The sequence below is a fragment of the Euwallacea fornicatus genome, chromosome 18 (genome assembly GCF_040115645.1).
Source record: "Euwallacea fornicatus isolate EFF26 chromosome 18, ASM4011564v1, whole genome shotgun sequence".
In the NCBI taxonomy this organism is placed as follows: domain Eukaryota; kingdom Metazoa; phylum Arthropoda; class Insecta; order Coleoptera; family Curculionidae; genus Euwallacea; species Euwallacea fornicatus.
In genome coordinates this window covers 765330-788712 of record NC_089558.1, presented here as the reverse complement: position 1 = coordinate 788712, position 23383 = coordinate 765330, and the positions used below count along the sequence as shown (strand labels likewise).

Below are 23383 nucleotides of genomic sequence, written 5' to 3'. Positions count from 1 at the left end.
ATCGGTTGGTAGTGACACTGCAATGCTTATTTTTCCAAGATGGCCGAAGACCGGCTCAACTGTTTGTTTACAAAAATAATTTCAATTATGTGATTTTTAGATTCCTTTTATTTACTTGGAACTTATAACTAAACACTCGAATACGAATTTATTGTGTTGTGTATTAATGTAGATTTCAATACAATTTATTATAGCTAGTTAAAAGTAGGTCAAATTTATAAAAATGGATTCAGAAAACGTTGACGATCCAATGGAAATTGATGAGCCCCTTCCTGTTACCCCAATAATAGAAAGAAGGTAGTTATTTCTGCAATTTTGGCCTCTATTATCTGTCTGCTTTAACGATCATTAAGGTTACTAACTCAATTCATTCATCACTTGAAAGACCTATTAAGACACTTTACTTTCCTAATTTTTTAAAAAAGTTCATATTCATGAATCTACTCAACTTCAAATTTTGTATATTTCTTAATCTTACAGCATCAGCATTGAGTCAGAGAAAATTTGAGGCTATAGGACTCTCCTCTCTTTTAGATACATTACTTGAATCATAGATATATTATAATTCCCTATAGATAAGGTCGAACCTGCATTTTACTTTTTTTTTTTATTTTATTCTTTATGTTCTCTTTCTCAGAATGCCGTTAACCTCTCCATCACCAGCACCTTCCGAACAAAGTAGAATATCATTGAGCTCTATTAGTGCTGCACCTAGTATTGTCATCCTTGATGATGATGATGATGATGAACAACAGCCAACTTCAGTTGCTTCTGAGACCAATTCTATTGTAAATAACATCCCTAAGGGTTCTCCTGTAAAATCAACTGAAACAGTGCCAGGTAAGTATCAATTTGCATATTGCCTTGATTATTAGGACAAAGGTGGTTATTAAAGCTGATTTTGTAAAGTAGTTTTAGCAGAACCTGTAAAAGAAATAATAAACCTTGTTGATAAGCCTACAAATAGCAGATGCATTAATACAGGTTGTGAAGGAAAATCTTCAGAGTATATATTCGCTCCAGACTTTTGTTTGTCTTCTTTCAGGTAAAGAATATTTATACATATAATGAATTTTTAAATCACCTTTCTTTCTAGAGTCAAAAAGTCTTCAAGTAATAAAGAAGAGATTTGCATGATTTGCTACTATAAATCAGTTGAAGATAATGATAAGTTAGCCACAACCTTAAAGGAAGGTAAGTGGTTGAAAATCTTAAAGCAACTTTTTAATTGACAATTTATAGGGAAATTACTCTCTGAGGTTGATTTACCACTGGTAAATGAAACCTTGCAAATTGATGATTCAGATGAAGAAGAGAATGATACTGGTGATGTGGAGTATATTGTAGATGAAAATTTTAAATTTATTTCTGAGAACATTGAAGATATTTTAATGGAGACTATTGAACAGCTTGATTTAAAGAATCATGTGGAGCGTGAGTGGGACTGTTTGAAGAAAAAAGCAATGAAAATAGAGGGTTAGTTGCCATACTAGTGAAGGAAAACAATTCAATATATTTCTCCATAGAGAATTTGGAGGAGCTGATGGAAAAACCAAAAACTATAAGAAGTGTTCTTGATAGAATACAAATTGATCTATACAATCAGTTCAGACCTGAACTTAGGCAGTTGAAAGGTATAATGATTTTGGATGATTACTCATTAAGCCCCACTCTTCAAATTCGTCCAGGTGTGTCTTTTTAAGCACGAGGCAAATAAATCACTTACCATGATTCTTTTCAACAGAAAACATTCCTGCACATCTTGAATCATCAAACCGAAGAAACTTAAGAATACCCGCAAAGACTAATACTGTGACTCAGACCCAACAAAGCCAGAGTGCTGCTTTAACTTCGGCGGAAAGCAATCGAGTTTTCGCTGGATCTCTAATTCCTAAAGACTTACCAGTGACTTTGACATTAGATAAACCAGAACCAAAATTAGGTAAAAAAAATCAGTGTTCGAAGGGCAAAATGTGTTAATTATGGCTTCCAGATGATATTTATTATATTGCAAAAGACAACAACCCACAGGGCTGCTGGGTAAAAGCCCGGTTGCAGCAAATAATCGCAGCAAACACTACGTTTAGAGGGAAAACCTATGAAAGTACCCATTATAGACTGGTGGAACTGAAGAAGCAGACTGAGAGGATTGTTAATGGAACCATTATTGGTACTTGATATTATAATAATATAAAGATTAGTATTTAATATCAGTAAAATTTAAGCTTATTTCAACTCTTGTAAGTCACGATTATCTGTGGGAAGTAGAGTTTTGTCCCAGTTTAGGGACACTAATTTGCGGAAGCAATATCCCTATTACGCGGGGGTTGTGGGCGAAAACCCTGTGGAATCCAACAAATACAGGTAAGTTTACTTGAAAGGAAGTAATCTCAAGCTATAAACAGGTTTTTTTCATTATAGGTATTTGATATTCTTTGACATCGGCTATGCTCAATACGTGGAACATTCCGGCATTAATTTGATATTCAAGGCAAGCAAAAACATCTGGGAGGACATGCCCGAGGACACGAGACCATTTATAAGGAAATATTTGGAAAGCCAGGATCGGCCGATGGTCAAATTAACAGCAAATCAGACTGTCAGAGTTGAGTACATGGGTAAGACTTTTTTAAGTTTTTAAACGGCATTGAGTGGTTACTCATCCTTGGCTTGAAATTGAAATAAAACATTATATAAATTAGGAAAATGGTGGTTGTGCACTGTTAAGGCTGTGGATTGTTCATTGGTACAAGTGTATTTCGACCAAATAAACAGATGGGAGATGATCTATAGAGGATCGACAAGGTTGAGTCCGATGTTTAGAGAAGAGTTGGCCGCTACTACTAGACAAACCGGATTGAGAACTCCTAGGAAATTAAGCGTCATCAGCGTAAGGATTTTTCGTAAAAAAAAAGAATAAGATCCGTTATAAATATTTATTAGAATGAATCTGTGGCTGTTGTGCAATATACCAGAAATGACGACTACGTCCAACCACCACCGACTGAAGCCGCCACCCCTCCAGGGGTAGCAAGAGCTGTTGCCCGAAAAAGTACGACCAAACCTAATGCCACGACGCCTCCAGCACCGAAGTGCGTGCCATTTTTACCCCCCGTTAACAATTCTGAAGGCAGCAGCACTGGGCCTACCAGCAAGATTATGGTATAGGAATTAATTTCCTAGCGGCTGAGTAATAATTTTTATTTTTTTAGTACTTCACTCCGCGAGATCAGCAAGTGACTAAGCGGGAGTATAAGCCGCACGAATGCGGTCCCTCATGTAAGTCGTTCCTCACTCACAATTTCATCAAATTGCGAGGGCATAATCCCTTATCTAAACCGTTGTTGTGCGGATGGGCGCGCATGTCTTTTAAAGACAGGGGACGTAAGGAGATAGTTTATAAAGCGCCGTGTGGACGGATGATCAGAAATATTAGCGAGGTATGTTTTCTTAAATTGGCCTTGAATAGTATAAAATTGTTGGTGTAACATCAACGCATATGGAATGTGACGTAGCACACGCTAGTTTAAATTAAGGTTGATTTTCACTATACATTCAAATGCAACGTTACCTTCCTAGATTTTTCTCTCAGAAGAGATTTTGAACGTCCTTGGACACTACAAAGGCTAATGTTGCTATTTTTATCTTTAGTTGTATACCTCTAAATTTATGAATCTTTTACAGATTCATTACTATCTCCGAGTGACAGAAAGCGAAATGACCGTAGATCTGTTTGACTTCAATCACATGGTCAGATGTTTGGCTGAGTTTAGTGTCGAATGTCAGCCAGATCCTCGGGATTTATCTAAAGGTCCGCAATCAACAAATCAATCCGCAAGAATAAGAAATAAAAAATCATTTGCCATATGTTCTTTCAGGTTTAGAACAAGTTCCCATACCGGTTATCAATGGTTTTAACAATGATATGCTGGATTTCTGCAATTATTCGAATAAACGAGTTCCAATGGAGGGAGTTCATTTGAATTTGGACGAGGAGTTTTTGTGCGGATGTGATTGCGAAGACGATTGTGTGGTGAGATTTAACTAAACTTACAGAGAGGAGGAATTCAAACGATAATTATTACAGGATAAACTAAAATGCTCTTGTTGGAAACTCACTCTAGGAGGTCTCAAGTATTTAGGCAAAGACATAGACCCGATTTCAGTAGGCTATATTTACAAGAGGCTGCAAGAGCAGGTTATTACCGGGATATACGAATGCAATTCAAGGTGATTTTGTCCATTTATTGATTAAATTCAAACTGAAATTCCATAGGTGCAAGTGTTCATCGACTTGTCTAAATCGCGTCGCTCAAAACCCCATGTCTTTAAAACTGCAAGTGTTCAAGACCCATAATCGTGGATGGGGCATTCGCTGCTTGAACGATATTCCACAAGGAACGTTCATTTGTATTTATGCGGGCACGCTGCATACGGAACAAACGGCCAATGAAGTTAGTTTTGGTTAGTTGATCTTATATAATGATGATATTTTACTTTCCTTTTAGGATGGTATGCAATATGGAGATGAATACTTCGCCGAGCTGGATTATATTGAAACTGTGGAGAAATTTAAAGAGGATTATGAGGAGGATGTCATGGAGGATGAGGAGTTTGAGAAGGAGAAAACACCTCCTCCAGCTGAGGAGCCCAAGCTTCAAAAAATGCCTTCAGCCAAGAAGAGGTAGAATATTATTGTTTGCTTCGCAATTTTAGGAGTTATTATGCTTTTTCCAGAAACGCCTACATGGATGACAACGATTTCACACCAAATAGACCGGTATTCGCAAAACCTGCTAATGTGGAAGCGGATCAAGGAATTCGGTATTTATTATTCATAATTTTTTCCTACTGAGCTCTCATCATAAAACTCCTGTTAGGTCGCGACTAAGGAAAAGAAAAGAGGAAGATGATAAGAAATCCCTCAAAGAGGAAAAGAAAGAGGAAAATGGGGACTCAAAAAAAACAGAAAATGAGGCTAAAGTCAAGCAGGAACCGCTGGAAACGCGAAACTCAATGGACGGAATTAGAGAGAGCATGGATACGGTCACTATAAGTGACGATGAAGATGGTAAAACGAGATGTGATATTTTCATTCACAAGTTATTGGGTTTTTTGCAGATGGTCGTGAAGTGCTCAGTTTCAATCCAAAAGCCAAAGACGTGGACGAGGCTACCTCGAAATATTTGTCTGTAAGGGAGTTGTTTGGGCCTGAAGAGAGTGACAATATCTATATTATGGACGCCAAAAATGCAGGAAACATTGGGAGATTTTTAAATGTAAGTGTTAGTCAGTCTCGATTTCTGCAATGAAAGCTGTATGTTAGTCACTGCCCCTTAAGGTAATTTTATACATTTGCTCAAATGTCGATATAACTCTAAAAATGATTTTTTAAAATTTTTGTGCTATTGAATTATCCGGGTTATGATTAGATATTATGCGTTTCTTTTTCCTTGATATCGCACACTTTAAAAAACTATGTTGTAGAATGATTTTAGACTCAGGGCATCTGTCAAATACATGAACTATGTCGAAAGTTGATGTAGATGACTAAGTTGGATTAGCTAAAGAACGGTTTACTTACATGCTGATTAATGTATGTGGGTAACATTGTACAAGAAACGACGCCAACTTTATTTTCTTCACCATATTGTAAAGAAACATACTTATTTTAATCAATATTTTATATTTTTGTTCTTACAACGTCTGGTACACTCACCATTTTAAAACCAGTTTTTAGTCTATTCGTTTTGCACAAATCAGCACCTATGTGCATAAGCTCCAATGTTTTTTTCCAGCATTCTTGTTCTCCAAATGTGTTCGTGCAAAACGTCTTCGTGGATACGCATGATGTCAGATTTCCTTGGGTGGCCTTTTTCTCATCCCAATTCATAAGGGCGGGCACGGAACTTACCTGGAACTACAACTACGACATCGGCAGTGTCCCAGGACGCGTCCTTTACTGCCATTGCGCGTCATTGGAATGCAAAGGCAGGCTTTTGTAAAGTTTTTTTTTTATTTTATTTAAAATGACTAATTTTGACATTTTTTAAAGTTTTTTCTTTACCATAAAAGAGCTGAGAAATAAAACGGCAAACTCAAGACTTCTCAATCAATTATCTATTTTTCTACGTTTACATTCTAGAATATGTACACAAGAAAATGAAGGTCTCAATTTTACCACAATTAAACTGATATCTTCACTGACTATCACAATATAAAATAGTTTATACAAGTCCCGTTCCAACGGGCGGATCACGGCATCGCACATGGTATAGAGCATTGGGTACTGGAATCTGCCGAATTATGGAGATTCGAATTGAAATGCGAAACAGTTCAGGAAACATGGGAAACGACGACTGCACGAGTTGTTTGTTACGAAAAAAAGGTAATTACTATAAATATTGAATTTGTATCATACTATATAAAAGTAGTTTATTTTGTCTAACTACAAATCCAGATATGTATATACGTCCACATAGCTAGAGTATCCCCCTAGTCCGTCAATCCGACCATGTTTTTCAGTAACTTTTTAAATATCGTTAAAATATTGTTTATATAGGAATTTAGAGAAGAAACTCTGTGCCTTTCAGAGTCCAAGTCGTTGCTTCCACCCGTAGAAAATCATGTATCAAAACAGCTACTCAATATTTCTCCAATGCTCTCTTAATTTAATGAAATTTAGTCTAAGTAAAATGTACATTAAACGAAGTGTTCGTTCAAAAACGAGGCGGAACGCTTTTGCATAACATCATTGCTCAAACAAAATGTCAAATGATAATCGAGTACGCTCGAATGAAATTGGAATGTAACACTTGTCACGTTCGGGAAAACGCAAATTCAGAAGTTTGTCTCTATGATTTTAATCCTCACTCACCATTGCAAGAACAGCACATTTTTTGGGAAATTTATCTAACATATCTGAGCGATAAAATCTGCATTAATCCAACTCAAATGATGTTTCTGGAACACCACGTTTTCAAGGCTATCGTTGAATGGTTTCCTTAATCCCATTCTGCAATACCTTTATATACAACTGTACAAATCTAATAAGGTTCCTTTAAGTGCTAGGAAACGGTCATGCAAGAGATCAGCTGCTGGCACAATTGGTTGTAGACCAAATAGTCCCCGGAAATGCGCCTCATCTTCAACCCCTTAGATTCTCTCGGCCGATCGATTATTTTCAGCTCGATCTGAATACCACCCTCATATTCTAAACTTAAGCGGTCAGTAACTTCATTGGAGCTGACCAGCTGCTTCGGCGGAATCTGGTCGTTGATGGTCTTCTTGACGATTTCCAAAATGTCATTCGAGTGCAATTTTGAACACACTTCGCTCAGTTCGAACTCGAACGATCCGGAATTCTTGTGAAGTTGCGTGGGAGACTCCGACGCTATTTTGGAATATTTTTGAAATATTTGGAAATTCTCCGCTTGGCCTCCTGCAACGACTACTTGAATTATTTGAAGTTGTGAAATTAAAGAGATACTTACCGGCATTACTGAGCTCTCTATTTAATTGCATAGCGTCGATAGCTCTGCTTCTATAATCGCTCTCGAATGCGTGACTAGACTGTGTATTCGAACTACTGCTTGGACTTTGATTGCCTATACTGACACTGTCATTGGATAAGGAATCATCCGAATAGCATGAGCTCCTATCAGAGTTGCGTCTCAGAACAATTTCGTCGGAATGTTGCAGTTGCGATTCTTCAGCTGGTCGAATCTCGTTCTCTTGGCTGGTCTTTCTTCCTATTCCTCTGGTGATGCTAGGTGTGTTTTCCGAGGGCTCCGAAATAATAAATGAGGGAATTTTGGAAATTTTTTGGTTATCCAAGCTGTCCATCGAGTCCTCTGACGTATCCGAACCAGCGACAAGGGTCACTTCGCTGCCTGCAAGTGAATGAGTCAAGGCATTGAAGATTTTAACCTCAAACTTACCATACAAAATATAGATAATCCCCATATGGGAATCATTGTTTTGACCAACGATTTAGAAGTGGATGTAGCATTGCTTTTTACAGTTTTATCTCCTTTTTTGGAAGGAGGCCCATGGCTGCGAAATCGAAGGAAGTAACGTCACGGTGTATCTTACGTCTTATACATGGCGACCTTCCGTTCAAACAGTACCACCAATTTTGATGAAAAGCCTGTAATTGTTCGCACAATCCAATCCTTCTAAATCGTTGTTTTAATCAAACACAAAAATGACTTTATATGTAACTTAAATCTATTCTAGAGTGATTGTACTATATTTATAAGATCGAAAATGCACAGGGAACTGAACTTTCTATGACTATATCTGTGTAGATAATTTTTTTTTTTCGAAAATCTTGAATATTTCTAAGAATTAATCTTCCAACGTACCCAAAACATCAGTCACGGAAATTTGCGGATGTCCCTGGCCCTCCCCCTTGCTAGGAAACGGCGACACGTGTAGCGAGGCCTCCTCCTGGATCATATCTAGTCCCGGACTCCCCGGATTGCTTATGGGGGAATTCGTCAGGCTTCTATGACTATGTACATTTAAGACGTGCATATGATGGGACATGAATGGAGGCCCGGCACTTATATACGATGACATGGCATGCGGGGTAGTATCCATCTTGGAATCGTCCATTGAACTGCCCATTTGCAGACTGACAGAGGGGGTGCCTTGCGTGATAGAGCCGCTTCCAGTAGTGTTTAAGCCACTCAAACCCTGAGTAATTGACGACACGCTGTTGCCACCTCCGGTGGGGGAAGTGTACCCTCCGAAGACGGGAGAGGCACTGGGAGTTAGGAGTTGATTTAGTATCGGAGCGGCGCCCATAAACATATTTAAACCGGGTACCTGCAATTCACGTTAAATCACGTGAAACATCCTCACGTAGAACATTTAAATATTGCGTTAAATTTTCGGAAAAAGTCAATTATTAATGCAAAATTACCAATTTTAATGTCGATTTTCTCATACCTGTCCAAAACTTTGTGAGTTCGCAGCTCCATAAGGCGACGTTCCAGAACAATGATTCCTATCATATCCCCCCAAAGCACCTGACACCATGTTTTCAGGGGGCAAACCGAGGGTTGGTTCTCGTATGGCGGTGGGAAACTGATCGTGCGCAGCTGTAGTATAAAATTGATGAACAGGTGATGCATTTTCTGAGGGCAATTGGTGGCGCATCGAAGAGTCGGTTACTATTTGATGAATGGGAGAACCTACAAAACAAAAATAAAGCTTTCATAGAGTTTAAGGGTGGTAACAGACCTGGAATGGATCTCGGCGGACTGGATCTGTTTTGGAGACCTCGTTGCAAACGCTGACATTCTTGTTGTGGAGTGGAGGGGCTCAGAGTGCGGGAACCACCGGCGGAACCCTCACTACCTCTTCGAACCGGTGAGAACCTTTCTGCTGATTTCTGTTCGCGCCCTATATTAATCAAATTACATTATTGTATCTCGATAAAATATTTTAAAATATTGGTTATGTGTACAACTGAAGCAAAAGCATAAAACCATTGAACCCACCTAATTCTTGGACTGTCGGCAATTGCGGCCTAACGTGTCTGCTATGTTTACGCTGTGGTATAATTGAGGGCATGTAATTACGATTCATGCGCGCTTCGACCTCCATCACGACTTCCGGCGGGATTACTAATCAAAACAAAGTGCATGCAAAAAAATAATAACTAACAAAAAAACTAACTAAATGAAGAAACAATAAGCTGTTTTAGAGTAGAGTGCTGGAACACACAGATTTGTTAGGCGTGTTGTAAAGCGGCCATTCAACTCAACACTGAAAAAATTGTCAAACTAAAGCCTACCGGGTGGTCTTTCCATGACAGTCAAAAGACCTGTTCTACGGGTACGATTTCCTGATCCCGAGCTTGACTGTATGGAGTGAACGTCTTCGGGATTTGCCATCGTGTGTCGTTTCGCATTTCCCCTTCCTTGCAAGTACCTACGAATTCAGCATAAAAAGTTACCAAAAGAAAAAAAAACAGTAACGTTATAAACATTCTTTACCTTGCTAAATCATCGAATTGTTGAGTGTGATCGCCAGGTTGAATTCCGGTTCCGCTGCTTAGACTGCTTGGATTGCCGCTCGAACTAGTAGAAATCACAGAAAGTTGTTCGTGCGATCCGGGAGCCCCCCAAGTCATGTGTAAGTTAGCTCCACCGTCTAAAAAAATTATTTTCCAAAAACTAAACATAAAAGTCATAGACGGAGGTGGCCTTGTCAAATTCCAACATCCTCAATTAGACAGTTCAAAATTAAGTATTTCACCCCGCCACTGAAGGTATTTTACGTAGCATTTTTTCCAAAAAACCCTTTACAATATATTCAATGACGATTGACATTGGCGTAAGCCGAGTTTTTCCATTTTTTAAATTAATTTTTCCATTCCGTTCCATCAAAAGAACGCTCATACCTTTTATAATCTACTACAAATGCCATTGGAGTAGAGTGATTGGATGATTTTTCTTTTCAATTTTAATATATCACTACTTACCTGATGCTCGTCGCCCAAAGCCGCCCATACTCAGTACCGTGGGCGGCTTCAATAAATGAGGATCTTTGCCACCGAAATATTGGGGATTATGCTCGTTCAACATGGGGAGATTCAGGTTGAAGCTGGGAAGCATTTTCGTGCCGTTGATCGAGTCTTGCATTTGCCCCATGTAGTGCTTTTCCAAGACCTAGAGTTTGTTTCTAAACTACCTGGAAAGGCGAAGTTACATTGACACTCACCTGTTCGTGGGCGGAATCCCCGGGACCCACCGTATGTCGCCTCACAGTTAGATACTTATCCCCACTGGAACAGCTGCCATAACCGGTGGAATAGGAGGGGATGGTTAAGGAACACGTATCGTCGCTTTGATCCAAATCCATCTCCCCATACTAATATTTATTCATAGAAAATTATGCTATGGGTTTATAAGAACACTGACCTTCTCCAAAGGTTGTCCCTCAGCATCTCCGGCCAAATATACTGCTGGAATGGCGGGCATGGAGACGAAAGGCGAACCAGCATCTTCACCTTCTTGGAGTGACATTCTGCGTTCCTGCTCTTGAAGCCCGCCTCCCGTAGGTGTATTCCTGCCTCCCCCTCTCAGATAGTCTTCGTTGAAGCTCTCCCGTCGCCAATTGTATGGGACGGGGTCTGTGCTCGTGTAGGATTCATGGAAACTAAGAAACAATCACTGAAACTCTTGAGTTGAAGTAGAGGGTTAAAAATTAACCTCTCCCTTCTCCAGTTGTTTCGAGCGTTATCGTTCTCTGAGGAAAAAGCAAGACGATCTTCCGATGAAACTGGGGATGCAGTGGAGCTGATGCTTAATTGGGTGGTCAACTGTTGCTCGTTGAAGGACTCGCTGCGTTCGGTGAATTTCGGATTACGAGCTTGGAGGTAACATTCTGAACTAGGTGACTGGAAACATTAATAAATCCCTTTAGTATTTGCTCCGCGTTCTGCAGCAACCAATCTGAGCAATTACAGCCTTTTCAGCCGATAATTTTCACAAAAACCAACAGAAAATTGTAGGAATAGAACTCCACAACCGCGTTCCACCAATTCGTCAAGAATTTGTTTTAACGTTATTTAAACTAAAATAATATTAATTCTTAAGAAAATGTTTAATGAATAAAACCTACATTCAAGTCTGTATTCTCCAAAATCCGCTGCCGCTGCCTGGCTACTTTGCTCTGGAAATTCATCGTCCTTCTCTTCAATTTATCGAGCAGCAGATGGTAGATAGCGTAGATGTGATCGAAGGAGTCTTGTTCTAGAGATCTGGCTATAGCTGCTCTGTCTAACCCTGGCAACTAAAAGTAAAATTACTTATAACCCCAATGCATCATAACATTTGAATTATGATATACTTGAAGCATATGATCAATAACAGTGTTGTTCAGTTTTTGATCTTCTTCTACATCAAGTGATAAAGCAGGCTCGGCATCACTTAACCATCGGTGTTTCATGACCTGCTGCGTGGTGTAGCGTTTGTCCGCGTCAACGACTAGCATGTGTCTTATTAAATGCTCGCAATCTACCAAATTAACAATTAAAAGATCGTTTACCCTGATTAGGATAGACGTACCTTGGGACATAAAAAAGGGGATTCTAAATTTGCCCTCAATGACTACATTCCTAAGGCCCTGTAAAGTGTTGCCGTCGAACGGTAAGTAGCCACATACTAAAACGTACACAACCACTCCCAAACTCCATACGTCGGCCTTAGGCCCATCGTACTTTAAGCCTTGGAACAATTCGGGGGCTGCATAAGGGGGAGAGCCACAAAATGTAGTTAGCAAATTGTCCTCTGTGAACTGATTGCTGAACCCGAAATCTGCCAACTATGACAAAGAATTAAAATTCGGTTATAACAATTAATTAAATAAACCAGTTTAAGCACCTACTTAAATTTACTGAAAATGTTAATTACGGTTCTTGTCTCACCTTAATGTTCATATTGTGATCTAGCAACAAATTTTCAGCCTTCAAATCTCTGTGCACCACGCCGCTTGAGTGGCAATAACCGACAGCCGACACGATTTGCCTGAATATCCGTTTCGCTTCCGGCTCAGACATTCGTCCTTTGGCCACCAAGTGGTCTTTGGAAATGCACCTCACTCAAAAACCTTCATAATCCCATTAGAGAGGTCTTACCAAATATTTCACCATTGCTGACGTACTCGGTGACCATATAAATCGTCTGCTTGGTCTCCATCAGCTGATACAATCTAGTTATGTGGGGGTGTCTTAGTTTCTTTAGGATAGCAGTCTCACGGAATATCTTAGTTAGGTTCTCTTCGTCTAGGACAGTCTTATCTATTATTTTTATAGCCACCTGAAAAAGTTTTTGGAAAATTACGGATTTCCTAGAGAAACTTGGAATTACTTGAAAACCTGACCAGATGGGCAGGTTCATAATATCGATTCAGTAATGTGCGGGTGTCCGATGAAGAAAAACGAGTTTCCAGAACCTGCTTAAAGCTAGAGGAAATCAAATCAAAAATTCGCCTAAAAAGTTTGTTCCAATTAATCTTAGGAGGCAAACCGTAAAAGAAGTTTGGTGTTGGGACACGGAGAAATTCAAGGGAAGCAGTTGGGGCAAGTACGAGCAGTTTCGCGTAGTTACGGGGGAGTGAAAACGAGGTACGGAAGATGTAAAAAAAAGCATGGGAACTTCAGAAGAAATTCAGATCAGTATTGGACGCTTGATGTAAACCTCATCCATCGCAATTTAGTTGCCTCGCTACGGGAGCTTGTCCGAACTGTTGTGCATTGGAGCTCCCGATAGGCTGAACTGGGTAAACGTTAACATTTTCTTAATCCTTTTTCGAAAAACCAAACGAAAAGGTTCTTTCGGTTCGGACACGTATCTCCAATTTGTGTGTTTTAAACAAGACACCCAGCTACGCATAAAAGGCATTTTACGGCATTTTCCATAGAGTCGCAATTTGATCGTCGCAGCATCTGGCGTTACGCAGTAAGTTGTTAATGCATGGCAACCCTTAAAGCAGTGCGACAATCCCACAGCTGAAACATACTGTGCAATAAAGCGCAACTCGTCCATTCAATGCATTGCACAACACTTCTCCTGCACAAAACATTTCAAACCAAACGAAACTAATTAAACAATTGAATAACACATCAAACATTGTCATACAAAGGCACATTTGCGCTGTTGCGCAATTTATTTATTCGTGTATGGAACCCTTAGGATGTCCGACAAACTATACTAGCTTACATAGCGACTAATTTACCTGTAGATTAAAGGTTCAAGGACCAAATTTTAGAGGTTATTTATTTATTATGAATGCTATAATGTTAGCTGTAACGTAACATCGTTGGAGAAAGAATTTTCTCCTCTCCGTGCACTCCACAAGTTGATAACCGCACGGCTAATGAGACTTTAATATGGTCTAACATGGTTCTCGCTCCTGGAAAGAAGCGGTGTCGAAAACAGTCTTTCCTCGAAGCCGAATCATTTTGCTAATTTATTAATAATATCCTTTATTATTTAGTGGTTCACAATGCATTATGAAAAATATAATCCTCTTGAAAACCTCGTATTCTACAATATTGAAAATCAATCCAGTAGGTTTGATCATCTGGTCTTAGCCAGTGGATCCAAAGTTTAGTGATCATATGAATCGAAGCGGTACAGACATAAACAATCCGAATGTCCGTGAATGCGGCATGCTTTGAACGTACGTCCGAGAAAAATCGGACAACCCGGCAAGCAAAAGCCCATGGACTATAGGTACCGTATTTAAGGCAAATATAAATAGGAATTTGCAGCCCTTTTTCCCCAAAAATGCCTTAATAATATTTTTTTGAAACTGCCCTTATGTATGGGAAGCGCATATCTACTGGAAAATAAGCAATAAACATAGAAAATACGAAAATTACGTGAGAAGTACTAAAGGAAGTGCTTAGCAAGTCTTGGAGGGTTAGGAAGTGGGGTAGAAAATTTTCTTGGCTTCACAGAGAGAGATCCCTATAGGGATTCCCAAAGGGATTTCTATATGGAAATTAACTCCAACAAATTCAAAAAATCGTATGGGGAGTCATGCAATGTAGAGTTTTAGCACCCCAAAAATGGCGTAAACCATTTTTTTTAATTACCCCCTGGACTAATCTGAAGGCTGAAATTGCTGTAAAACAGATTAGTTAATAATAACAGAAAGAAACGGGGAGCAATATTGGCTCAAACGGAAGCCATGTGAATCTTACAAATGGCCAAAACACGTGACTCTAATAAAGTTCAAAAAAGACTGCAGGGGATTCAACGTGGATAAACGACGTATTACACCTGTTAATACTGCTTTATGCAATTTCGAGACGGAGCTATTAATCCTGGAAATGTTAGGGGTGTATTCTTGAACCAATAACTATAAATGCTCAATCTTTTAAATACAGAATTCTGAACTTCCAAATATTATTAGTGTTAATGATTTACTGATCATTTTTCACACAAATCGTGTTAGTTTACGTATTTGGTCAACTATTGTTGATTTTTGTGAATTTGCAGCATCAAGCAAATATTTGCAGTGATGGTTAACGTTTCTCTGTTGATGATCCTGTCTTCAATAAACATATGAGATATAAAGATATACTAATGAAAAGCAAAAAGTAGGTTCTGGAAAAGTCTACTAACTAAAACAATGTTGCCTTAACTCACGGAACCCCTATCAGATAAGGCAGACAGTAGACTTAAGTGTTTTCCAATTATTTTCATTTGATTGAAATTCAAGGTGAATGATAATAAGAGCAAGGAAAAATGTATCTTAAAGACGTTGTTATGAAAGTCTTAAAATTGTTCTTGTACTTGTTAATGGCAATTCAGGTCTCAACAGTACAAGGGAACCACCGATGATTACTTTAAATACATATTTATATTACAGAGATGATTCATAGCAAATGCTTTCCTAATGCTCTCCAACACTATTGTGAACTGACAAACATCAGTTACTTAAATTTAATCAGTTGTGGCACCGATATGACACCCCTGAGGACTTTACAAATTTGATTACCATTTAAGACTCTGGTGATATTACTGAGATGTCAGTGGCAATTGAAGTGATTAATGAAATCAGATGATAGGACTCTGGAACAATTGGAGATAAGCCTATTATCTAATTCACTGATGCCACTATTACACAGTATTATCAGGATTCTAACATGGACGAGTTTTTGGTGTAAACAAACTTGGGGCTTTTCAAGATAAAAAAACAGAGTGTAGGTCCTGGCAAGCTTAACCTGCTCCATGTTAATAACATGCACGATTCTAAGGAATGTTTCTAATTGGTTTCAAGAGGACGTAGACCCCTCAAGGCTAATTGTGTTAATGTTTTCTTTAAGGAAGATTAAAGACTGAAGAACCCTAAGTCTTGGGCATCTGTGAGTTATAATGATTTAAGGACTTGGAGGTTTATACTGCAGGGAAGAGGTGAACCATGGGTTTTTGTTGCTAGAATATTACCTTTGTACGAGTGACGATGTGGGTTGCTAATTTTACTACAGCAAAATTTCCTTTTCCTATGGTTTTGTCCAGTTCGTAGTAGCCCACCCTCACCAGTTTTTCCACTGGGAACACTTTGCCGGACATGTTTACCAATTCGAACCGTTAAAAGCATGAAAAGATACACTATTTTACTAATATTAAACTACAAAATTAAGGTAGCCCGTCTCAGTATCATCTTGTATCGATAAGTATACAGTTTTTCACAAATCACAAGTAGATTTCTCGACCTCAGCTGTCAATTTGCGTCAATTGACGTCAGACGGGCCATTCGCCAAATTTTTATATTTATGATTTCTTAGAATTTCCCATTAATTTCCAACATTTCAGCGGTAAACAATGTAAACATTCAAAATAAGTTTAATTATAACCGATGTGAACATTATATCAAATTATTGAATTTAAAATACAATAGTATTTATTATTCAAAGGAATTTCCATCTTTTTTAGCCTCATCGCAAACGAAATAAATAGTGTTCTAGAGCTCTAATTACTCTTAAAACAATCAGCGGTTCATAACAATGTAATGACAGATGTTTATGTCAGCTGTTGCTGTTTTGATTGTTTCACAATATGTTATTTACAATGATTAATTGAATAATAAAGAAAATCGTTTCACCCCAAACTTTAAAATTCATCTATTGCCTTTCTTCTCAAAAAATCCCCGAACAATGTCAGATTTAGTTTCTAAGTGCGTTTTACGAGTGGAAGTCAACGACCCGAATCAGCCCCCAGGTGAGCACCTAAAAACAATTCTTTTTCCTCAAAAGAAAATTCAATTTACTAGAACCTACCCCTTCTGAGTCACAAGGAGCTGAGGCAAAGGCACCGGACTCAAAACTCAAATGCAAAACAGAGAAATTACTGCATAGCATAACTGTAGAGACTTTTCCAAGTAACCTGGAAAATCACAGGGATGATTGGGGGCTGCTGCCAGTCTCCTCTCGAGAACAAACCCCTATGACTGAAAAAGACCCTGTAGAGTTAGCGGAAGATAAGGGAGAGATAGGTTTCTTTAGTGGAAATCCTTTTGTTGAGGTCACAAAGGGAATCTTACATTTGTATAAAGAGGAGTAAGTTTCTGAGTGAAGCTCCTGGCAGACAATGTAATTAATTCCAGCATTAAATTTGCAGTAGTTTTTTAACTGTGATTGCCTCAACTTGATCTCATAACTTAACTCTGAGAGGGGGATTGGTTTCTATGTACCAAGATATTGAATATATTTCTTTAAAAAAGACTATAATTTACCACATTTGGAAGAAAAAAATCAAATAAAAATCCCACTTTATGTTTACACATGTTTTGGGGGGAAACAAATCATTTGAGCAATATGTTTGAATGTTACCAAAGGTGTAATATATTAAATAGACAGACTGGTACTGTATAACTATGATGCAGATAGTATAAAGATTATTAACTCTTATCTCTCAAACTGAACAAACACTGAATGAACTTTACTGACGTTCAGTATATTGTGTCTTTCTAATTTGTTTTGAATCAGCTGAGCATTAATCAGTTTAAGCCCAAATCAGCAGTTTCCTCCCTGAGACGGTTTTATAGAGCTGTTTCAAAGGAGGTCCTTGTCACTGCTTTTTATAATTTTTTCCATTCCTATATATCCTGTTGTCTTATTTTGGAGCCATTCTGTCTCATAAGGCCAAATTTTCTGCTCAAGTAAGATATCTGTTCATTTTTGGATGTTGGAGATTTAGAAAGTACTGTTTGTCCAGTTTGAAATACTGATTCTTTCACATATCTATATTCTGGCCTGTTTGATTAGTTCAAGAAAAGGTAAAGTGAATGAGTGCCAACCTAACAATGACCTTGATATGTGTGACAAAGGATTTTAAAAAAATTCTGACTGTGTTAACACGGAATGATTTAATGATTGAAAATTACTGGATCTTCATGAAACAATCCCCTTGACATTTGCATTTGGGACTGCCAAAAGTGCCTGTCCTTTCACATTACAATTTAATTGCATTGTCTGTCAGTGGCTTTAAAGAAGAGAGGCAAGAGAACAAAGCTTCTTAAACAAAGTTTAGTGTTTTAACTAGCAGAGAAGATGCAGTAACCCTCTGCATATTGGGAGTCCCCTGTTCAATGACTTGCCATGATATTCTGGCCTTCACAGCTCCTTGCCATGGGGATATTAGCCATATAAGAGTTCTAAGAGACTCTGTGCCGAATCAATTCATGTGTCTCTTAACGTAAGCAATATTGAATGTTTTAAGTGTTTTTTAAAATATATTTATTTAATTGAAGGTTTCGTGATCATGAAGCAGCAATGGAATTTTATTTTTCTTATAATGGAACCCCATTCAGCAGCCTTGAACCTGATCTTTTGTGCCGCATTGTCTGGGTGTCTCGAGTGGAATGGGCTCACGATGGGGTGCCCCCTCCGGGGCACACGGAGCTGCCCACATGCCCTGTTTGTTTAGGTGAATAAATGAGTAAATAATAAAACTGTTTTCACCATTATTTGTGGACTTCTACAGAGCGTATGGACGAGTCTGTAGACGGAGTATTAACCATATTGTGCAACCATGCTTTTCATGCTAGTTGTCTGGAGCAGTGGGGAGATACAACTTGCCCAGTATGTCGGTAATTTTGTGTATTTTTCTGTCGTGTTTCCTTTTTTTTATTTAAGGATTTTAGATGCGTTCAAAGCCCGGAGCAATCCGAAACATCAGAGTGCGAAAAGTGCGGAAAAGTCTCCCCTGATGCTTTGTGGATTTGCCTGATTTGTGGCCATGTTGGGTGTGGAAGGTAAGTTATTCCTAATCTCAAATAATATCTCAGTTATATTTTGATTTATTATAGATATTTAGGCGGACATGCCGCATCTCATTACCGAGAATCCGGACATTGCTACGCTCTCCAGTTAGGTTCACATAGAGTGTGGGATTACAAAGGTGTTCAAACCTCATTTAGTAGATTTATGAAATATTAACGATCATCTTTTAGGCGACAACTTTGTCCATAGATTACTGCAAAACAAGGCTGACGGCAAGTTGATCCCGGCAGAAGGGCCTGCCTCTGAAGCAGAATGTACTCAGGAAAAAATCGACTCCGTACAGCTTGAATTTACTTATCTTTTAACATCTCAGCTGGAAGAGCAGCGTATGTACTTTGAGGACAAAATGGCGCTGTATGCCGGTAATTTCCTCGGCGGTTTTTCTGATTAAATATACAACATATTTTAGCTTGGAGAGTCGATTGGCGACTGAAACCCAGGGTCTACAGAAAGACATGAACGAGGTGACGGAAGAAAATAAGGAATTAAGGCTGAAGCTGCGTGTAACCCTTAAAGAGAAGCTGGCGTTGGAGAAGAAGTTCGTACAGCAACACGCAAAGTAAGTTTTTGTTTTCAATTGAAAAGTGTCGTGAACAAAACTTGCAGACTGTCTTCAACTTTACACGAGCTGAACGAGGAAAAACAGTTGGGAAAAGCATTGAGAAACAATCAGCAACAGTGGAACACACGAATGGAAACGTTGGAACGGAGTTTGACAGAGCTGCAAGCTAAAAAAGACCAAGAAATTGGAGAGTTGAAGGAGCAAGTTAGGGATCTTATGTTTTTTATAAATGCCCAAGAGGTGACCATTGCACAGGGGCTTTTCAGTGTGTTTTATACAGTCTTTGCAGGTGATAGAGAAGTCTGAAGATAAAGAAGATATTGCTCAAGGTACCGTGACGGTCGGGGCGGCACCTCAATCCTCTTCAAGAAGCAAGAAAGGCAAGAAGCACAGATGAACTGTAGATTCTATAGAGCAACTTTTAGATTTAATAGCTCACGTTAGTTTTTAAGTTGTTTATTTAAATATATATGCAGGGTGAATCTTAAATAGGAATTTTCATTTTAACACCTTATCGATCTCAAAAAACTAAGAGAAACCTTCATGTAACATTTCTTCGAATCCTAAAAACAGCCGAAATATGCGGAAGTTTTAACAACTAACGAGACCTTTGATTATTCACTCCGAAATCTGCTACAAAAGGTGTTCGAAATTGTCACCACCGGTTTCATTTACATTAATTGTAGTTCGTCTTATCCACAACTCTATATTTGCTATCAGAAGAGGTCTTTTTCTTCGAATTATTTCTGCGGCATAATCAAGCGGTTCCCACAAATTTGCCACTATGTGAATTTCGTTCGTAAACGCTGAACTTTTTATATAACGCCATAAATAAAAATCACCTGCACTTAGGGTGTGACGATCTGGCGAGCTTTTTATTGGTTCATTGCGATCTATCCCCTTATTAGGAAATCATGGTAACACTCCCCATGTACCAACAACATATCCACCAATGCGTTATTAGAATAATTATGGACCGTTGTCAATTTAACAGTATTAATTTTTGTCAAAATAACACGTAGAACCACATTTCACGACTAGTTTTTAGACGCCATGGGTAAACTGCATAGAAATAGCAAATATTAAACGTTTGCGTTTTCACAACTGATAATTTTTTGTGCGACAGGGTTGGATTTAGGTTTTATACAGGAACGTATTAAAAATTTCACATGCGCACATTTCGGTTGTTTCTGAGATATCAAAAAGCGTCACATAAAGGTTTTGCTTAGTTTCGTGAGGTCTATGTCGCGTTAAAGTGAAAACTTGTACTTAAGATTCATCTTGTTCATTTAATTTAGAATGGGAGTCGATGATTGCACGGCGGGTAAGTATATTTTAATATCCAAAACTACTTAATCTATTGTAGGAAACAGAGTTCAGATCTCGGGAATTGTTTTCAAGAACCCTACAGTTCCTGCTTACGATTCCCCACGCAACGTTTTTATATGTTGCCATGCTCAATTCCGTTTCGGAGGCGACACACATTATTTCTGGGGGTACACAATAAACATCTATACGAACTGAAGAGAAACGTGTGGGACGACTTCCCACCCTGAGTTATTTTAAGAATTTTACATGTGATATTTTTCGCATCACTGGCCATTTCTTCGTAGGGATGTACGGATTAGGGGTGAGGAGGGCAACCATCACGTTAATGACAGCGTAAACTGCCCAGGAAAGCCACCGAGGAAGCCTGAACACGTACAAAAAGCGACTATTGAATCATAGCTGCTATGACAGACCTGTGAGATGATTCTTACAACGGTAAATGGGTAATTTCTTCAAAAATAATTCATGAGTCAACGATCAACAACACATTGTGCGGAAGGATCAGTGCCGGCGTCTGAGGGGCGAGGGCTCCGGGTGGCAGACCAGGAAGAGCGACAAACTTTCCTTATTTGTCTTAGGGGTAGAGGGACGGTGATTGAAAATTTCGCCCAGGGTACCAGACTTGCCAAGGCCGGCTGTAGGTGCTCCTACTTGATGGTTCGTGGTATCATCCAATTGAATGAAAAAATTGCAGGAGTGCAATATGGACTATACCCCAAGGGATATTACACGGACAAGCCGCACTCAATAACCAACGCAATCTTACCTTAAATCGGCTTCGAGGTTCGAAAGCCGAAAACCTTTGCAGAGCGAGCGTTTTTGTGTTTTTAGGGCCCGTGACTCATGACGACTCTAAAGTCGCAATAACGTAAATAAACAAATAGAAAAAAGCAACAGGCGCTGTTTTTACCGTACCGAGATCAGTGAGCAACGGTGGTTAAAGTGAGATGATATCCACTGATGGTGCCAGCTCCATCGTTTCCGCCAAGGAGCCTGAGATGCGAACAACCATTACGTACATTTATCATTACGTGAAACAAACGGTCAAATAAGCAACAACATTTTTGTTAATTCAGCTATCCTAAAACGGTCCTTTTTGGCATTTTTTCTACGCATATCTTTGTCCAAAAATATCTCGAAAACGATTAAAATTGCCCATTTGTGACCGCCAAATCGATCGATCGCAGGATGGGATGGAGGCAGTACTAGCCTAATGTGCGGACAAGTTTAGGCGGCGGGCCAGGAAGGGCAGCGGTTTTTCTTGGGAGTAGGAGGCCGGTGGTTAAAAATTTACCTCAGAGCGCCAGACTTGCTAATGCCGGCCCTGGCAAGGATGCTTGGCGCCGATTTGTTTCACTTTTGTATACCTGTTAGAAGAGAATTTAACCAATAGCTGTAACCCTTGAATCGATTACAAGCCTGGAATTTGCATGTAGGCAATTAACCCAAAGTACTCCAGATTGAATCGACAGACTAACAAATTTTATTTTTTAAATGGTGATAGGTCAGTACCACTGCATTCGCACTTTGACACGGCCTCGAGGCAATTAAACATTGAGTCTAGACAATTAATGGACAAACGTCCAGTTTTAGCATCCTGACTTGTAATTATTAATGAGGTTCTTCCCTATAAGATTTGACGGGAATTGTGCGCGAATGAGAATCGAAAATTTCCCACTTGGTTACTCCAATTTCTTACTTCTGGTCACAGACATTGGGATGACTCGGGATTTTGAGCACTAGGTCAGCACAGAGAAAATTTTAATAACCGCCGACGGCCCAAGGCGGCAGGTTTTTCCTAGACGTCGGTTTTTCTTAGCGGCAAAGGGGCGGTGATTAAAAATTTTGCCCAGGGCGCCAGACTTGCTAAAGCCAGCCTTGAACTGAACAACCGGTTTATTGCAGTATGATGGTTCCAAACTACTATAAGACCCTTCTTCAAGTTGGACGTTTTCACCATGGTTTCACGCCCCATTGTTCCTACATCCAGATCGACATGAAACGACACCAACACGCCTATTCACGAAGATCTTTCTTTGGCTGATTCGCGCCTCATTTATCCATTTTTAGACCCTTTCAGGTTTCCAGGATTGGCCATTATCATCCTCGTCCGTCAATTTTCTTCCCAGAAATTGCCGAGTGTCGCCGTCTAGACTGGGCTAAAATAATAGCGAATCCCAAAAATGTGTGCCGGTGTTGTCTGGCCGTATCCAGACGGAAAGAATCGCGGCGTTTCTAGGTCGAAAGGGGGCTGAATCTAATAATTTTTATCCGCAAAAAGAGTAGAAGAAGGATAACTTCCTCGGTGCAACATAGTAATACAGTAACCCAAAACCCTTAGGAGTAAAGGGCACGCAAGCATCGCATTACGATCCTACTTACCCACCACTTGCTGATAAATGCAACGACAGTTGCGTAACATTATATTTTTTTGCGTTAATTACTAGATTAAGGGAGTTTTCGCCACAATCTTGTGAATCGAAAATGTCCACCATCATTTGCGTGTAGGTACCTTTGAGACGCAAAGTGTGCAAAAAGCCCCTAAAGAGAAATGCATGATTCACCACTCTTTGAAAGCAGGGGGATGTAGGTAACACAAACTTTTGCACGAACATGCACTTTGGGGGCATCTTCCTGTATCACGCAAATTTCGTATAATTAAGTCAGATGTGAGTTTACAC

General features: G+C 39.2%; 3 protein-coding genes across 8 annotated transcripts; 2 read left to right on the top strand and 1 right to left on the bottom strand.

Moving 5' to 3' along the window:
- The first annotated feature begins 19 nt into the window (after positions 1-19).
- Positions 20-6107, top strand: egg (eggless). Of its 2 annotated transcripts, none has more exons than XM_066293217.1 (22): positions 20-297; positions 638-840; positions 913-1045; positions 1097-1194; positions 1243-1476; positions 1527-1688; positions 1745-1942; positions 1994-2170; positions 2226-2364; positions 2422-2618; positions 2703-2890; positions 2944-3162; positions 3213-3440; positions 3685-3811; positions 3879-4033; positions 4088-4230; positions 4277-4454; positions 4509-4684; positions 4738-4824; positions 4881-5071; positions 5122-5279; positions 5799-6107. In XM_066293217.1, the coding sequence occupies exons 1-22, from the start codon at positions 224-226 to the stop codon at positions 6003-6005; spliced, it is 3672 nt and encodes a 1223-aa protein (XP_066149314.1). In that variant the 5' UTR covers positions 20-223; the 3' UTR covers positions 6006-6107. The 2 variants fall into 2 exon arrangements, with proteins under 2 accessions (XP_066149314.1, XP_066149313.1); XM_066293216.1 differs by having other exon boundaries at positions 910-1045.
- LOC136345162 (serine/threonine-protein kinase SIK3-like) lies at positions 6099-16250 on the bottom strand. 4 transcript variants are annotated; one of them, XM_066293211.1, is made up of 18 exons: positions 15975-16250; positions 12653-12833; positions 12443-12597; positions 12084-12339; positions 11866-12032; positions 11638-11808; positions 11226-11413; positions 10935-11172; positions 10735-10884; positions 10496-10682; positions 10008-10164; positions 9806-9942; positions 9510-9635; positions 9250-9411; positions 8956-9200; positions 8367-8832; positions 7494-7892; positions 6099-7450 (listed from the first exon to the last, which is right to left on the bottom strand). In XM_066293211.1, exons 1-18 carry the CDS (start codon positions 16098-16100, stop codon positions 7068-7070), a joined length of 3894 nt encoding a protein of 1297 aa, XP_066149308.1. In that variant the 5' UTR covers positions 16101-16250; the 3' UTR covers positions 6099-7067. The 4 variants fall into 4 exon arrangements, with proteins under 4 accessions (XP_066149308.1, XP_066149309.1, XP_066149310.1 ...); XM_066293212.1 differs by having other exon boundaries at positions 6099-7441; XM_066293213.1 differs by lacking the exon at positions 9510-9635.
- A 310-nt stretch (positions 16251-16560) lies between these two features.
- On the top strand, positions 16561-19862 carry LOC136345072 (BRCA1-associated protein). 2 transcript variants are annotated; one of them, XM_066293077.1, is made up of 11 exons: positions 16561-16748; positions 16801-17086; positions 18072-18224; positions 18280-18455; positions 18513-18618; positions 18673-18783; positions 18838-18929; positions 18982-19165; positions 19221-19370; positions 19418-19613; positions 19663-19862. In XM_066293077.1, the coding sequence occupies exons 1-11, from the start codon at positions 16685-16687 to the stop codon at positions 19768-19770; spliced, it is 1626 nt and encodes a 541-aa protein (XP_066149174.1). In that variant the 5' UTR covers positions 16561-16684; the 3' UTR covers positions 19771-19862. The 2 variants fall into 2 exon arrangements, with proteins under 2 accessions (XP_066149174.1, XP_066149173.1); XM_066293076.1 differs by having other exon boundaries at positions 18060-18224.
- The last annotated feature ends 3521 nt before the right edge of the window (positions 19863-23383 follow it).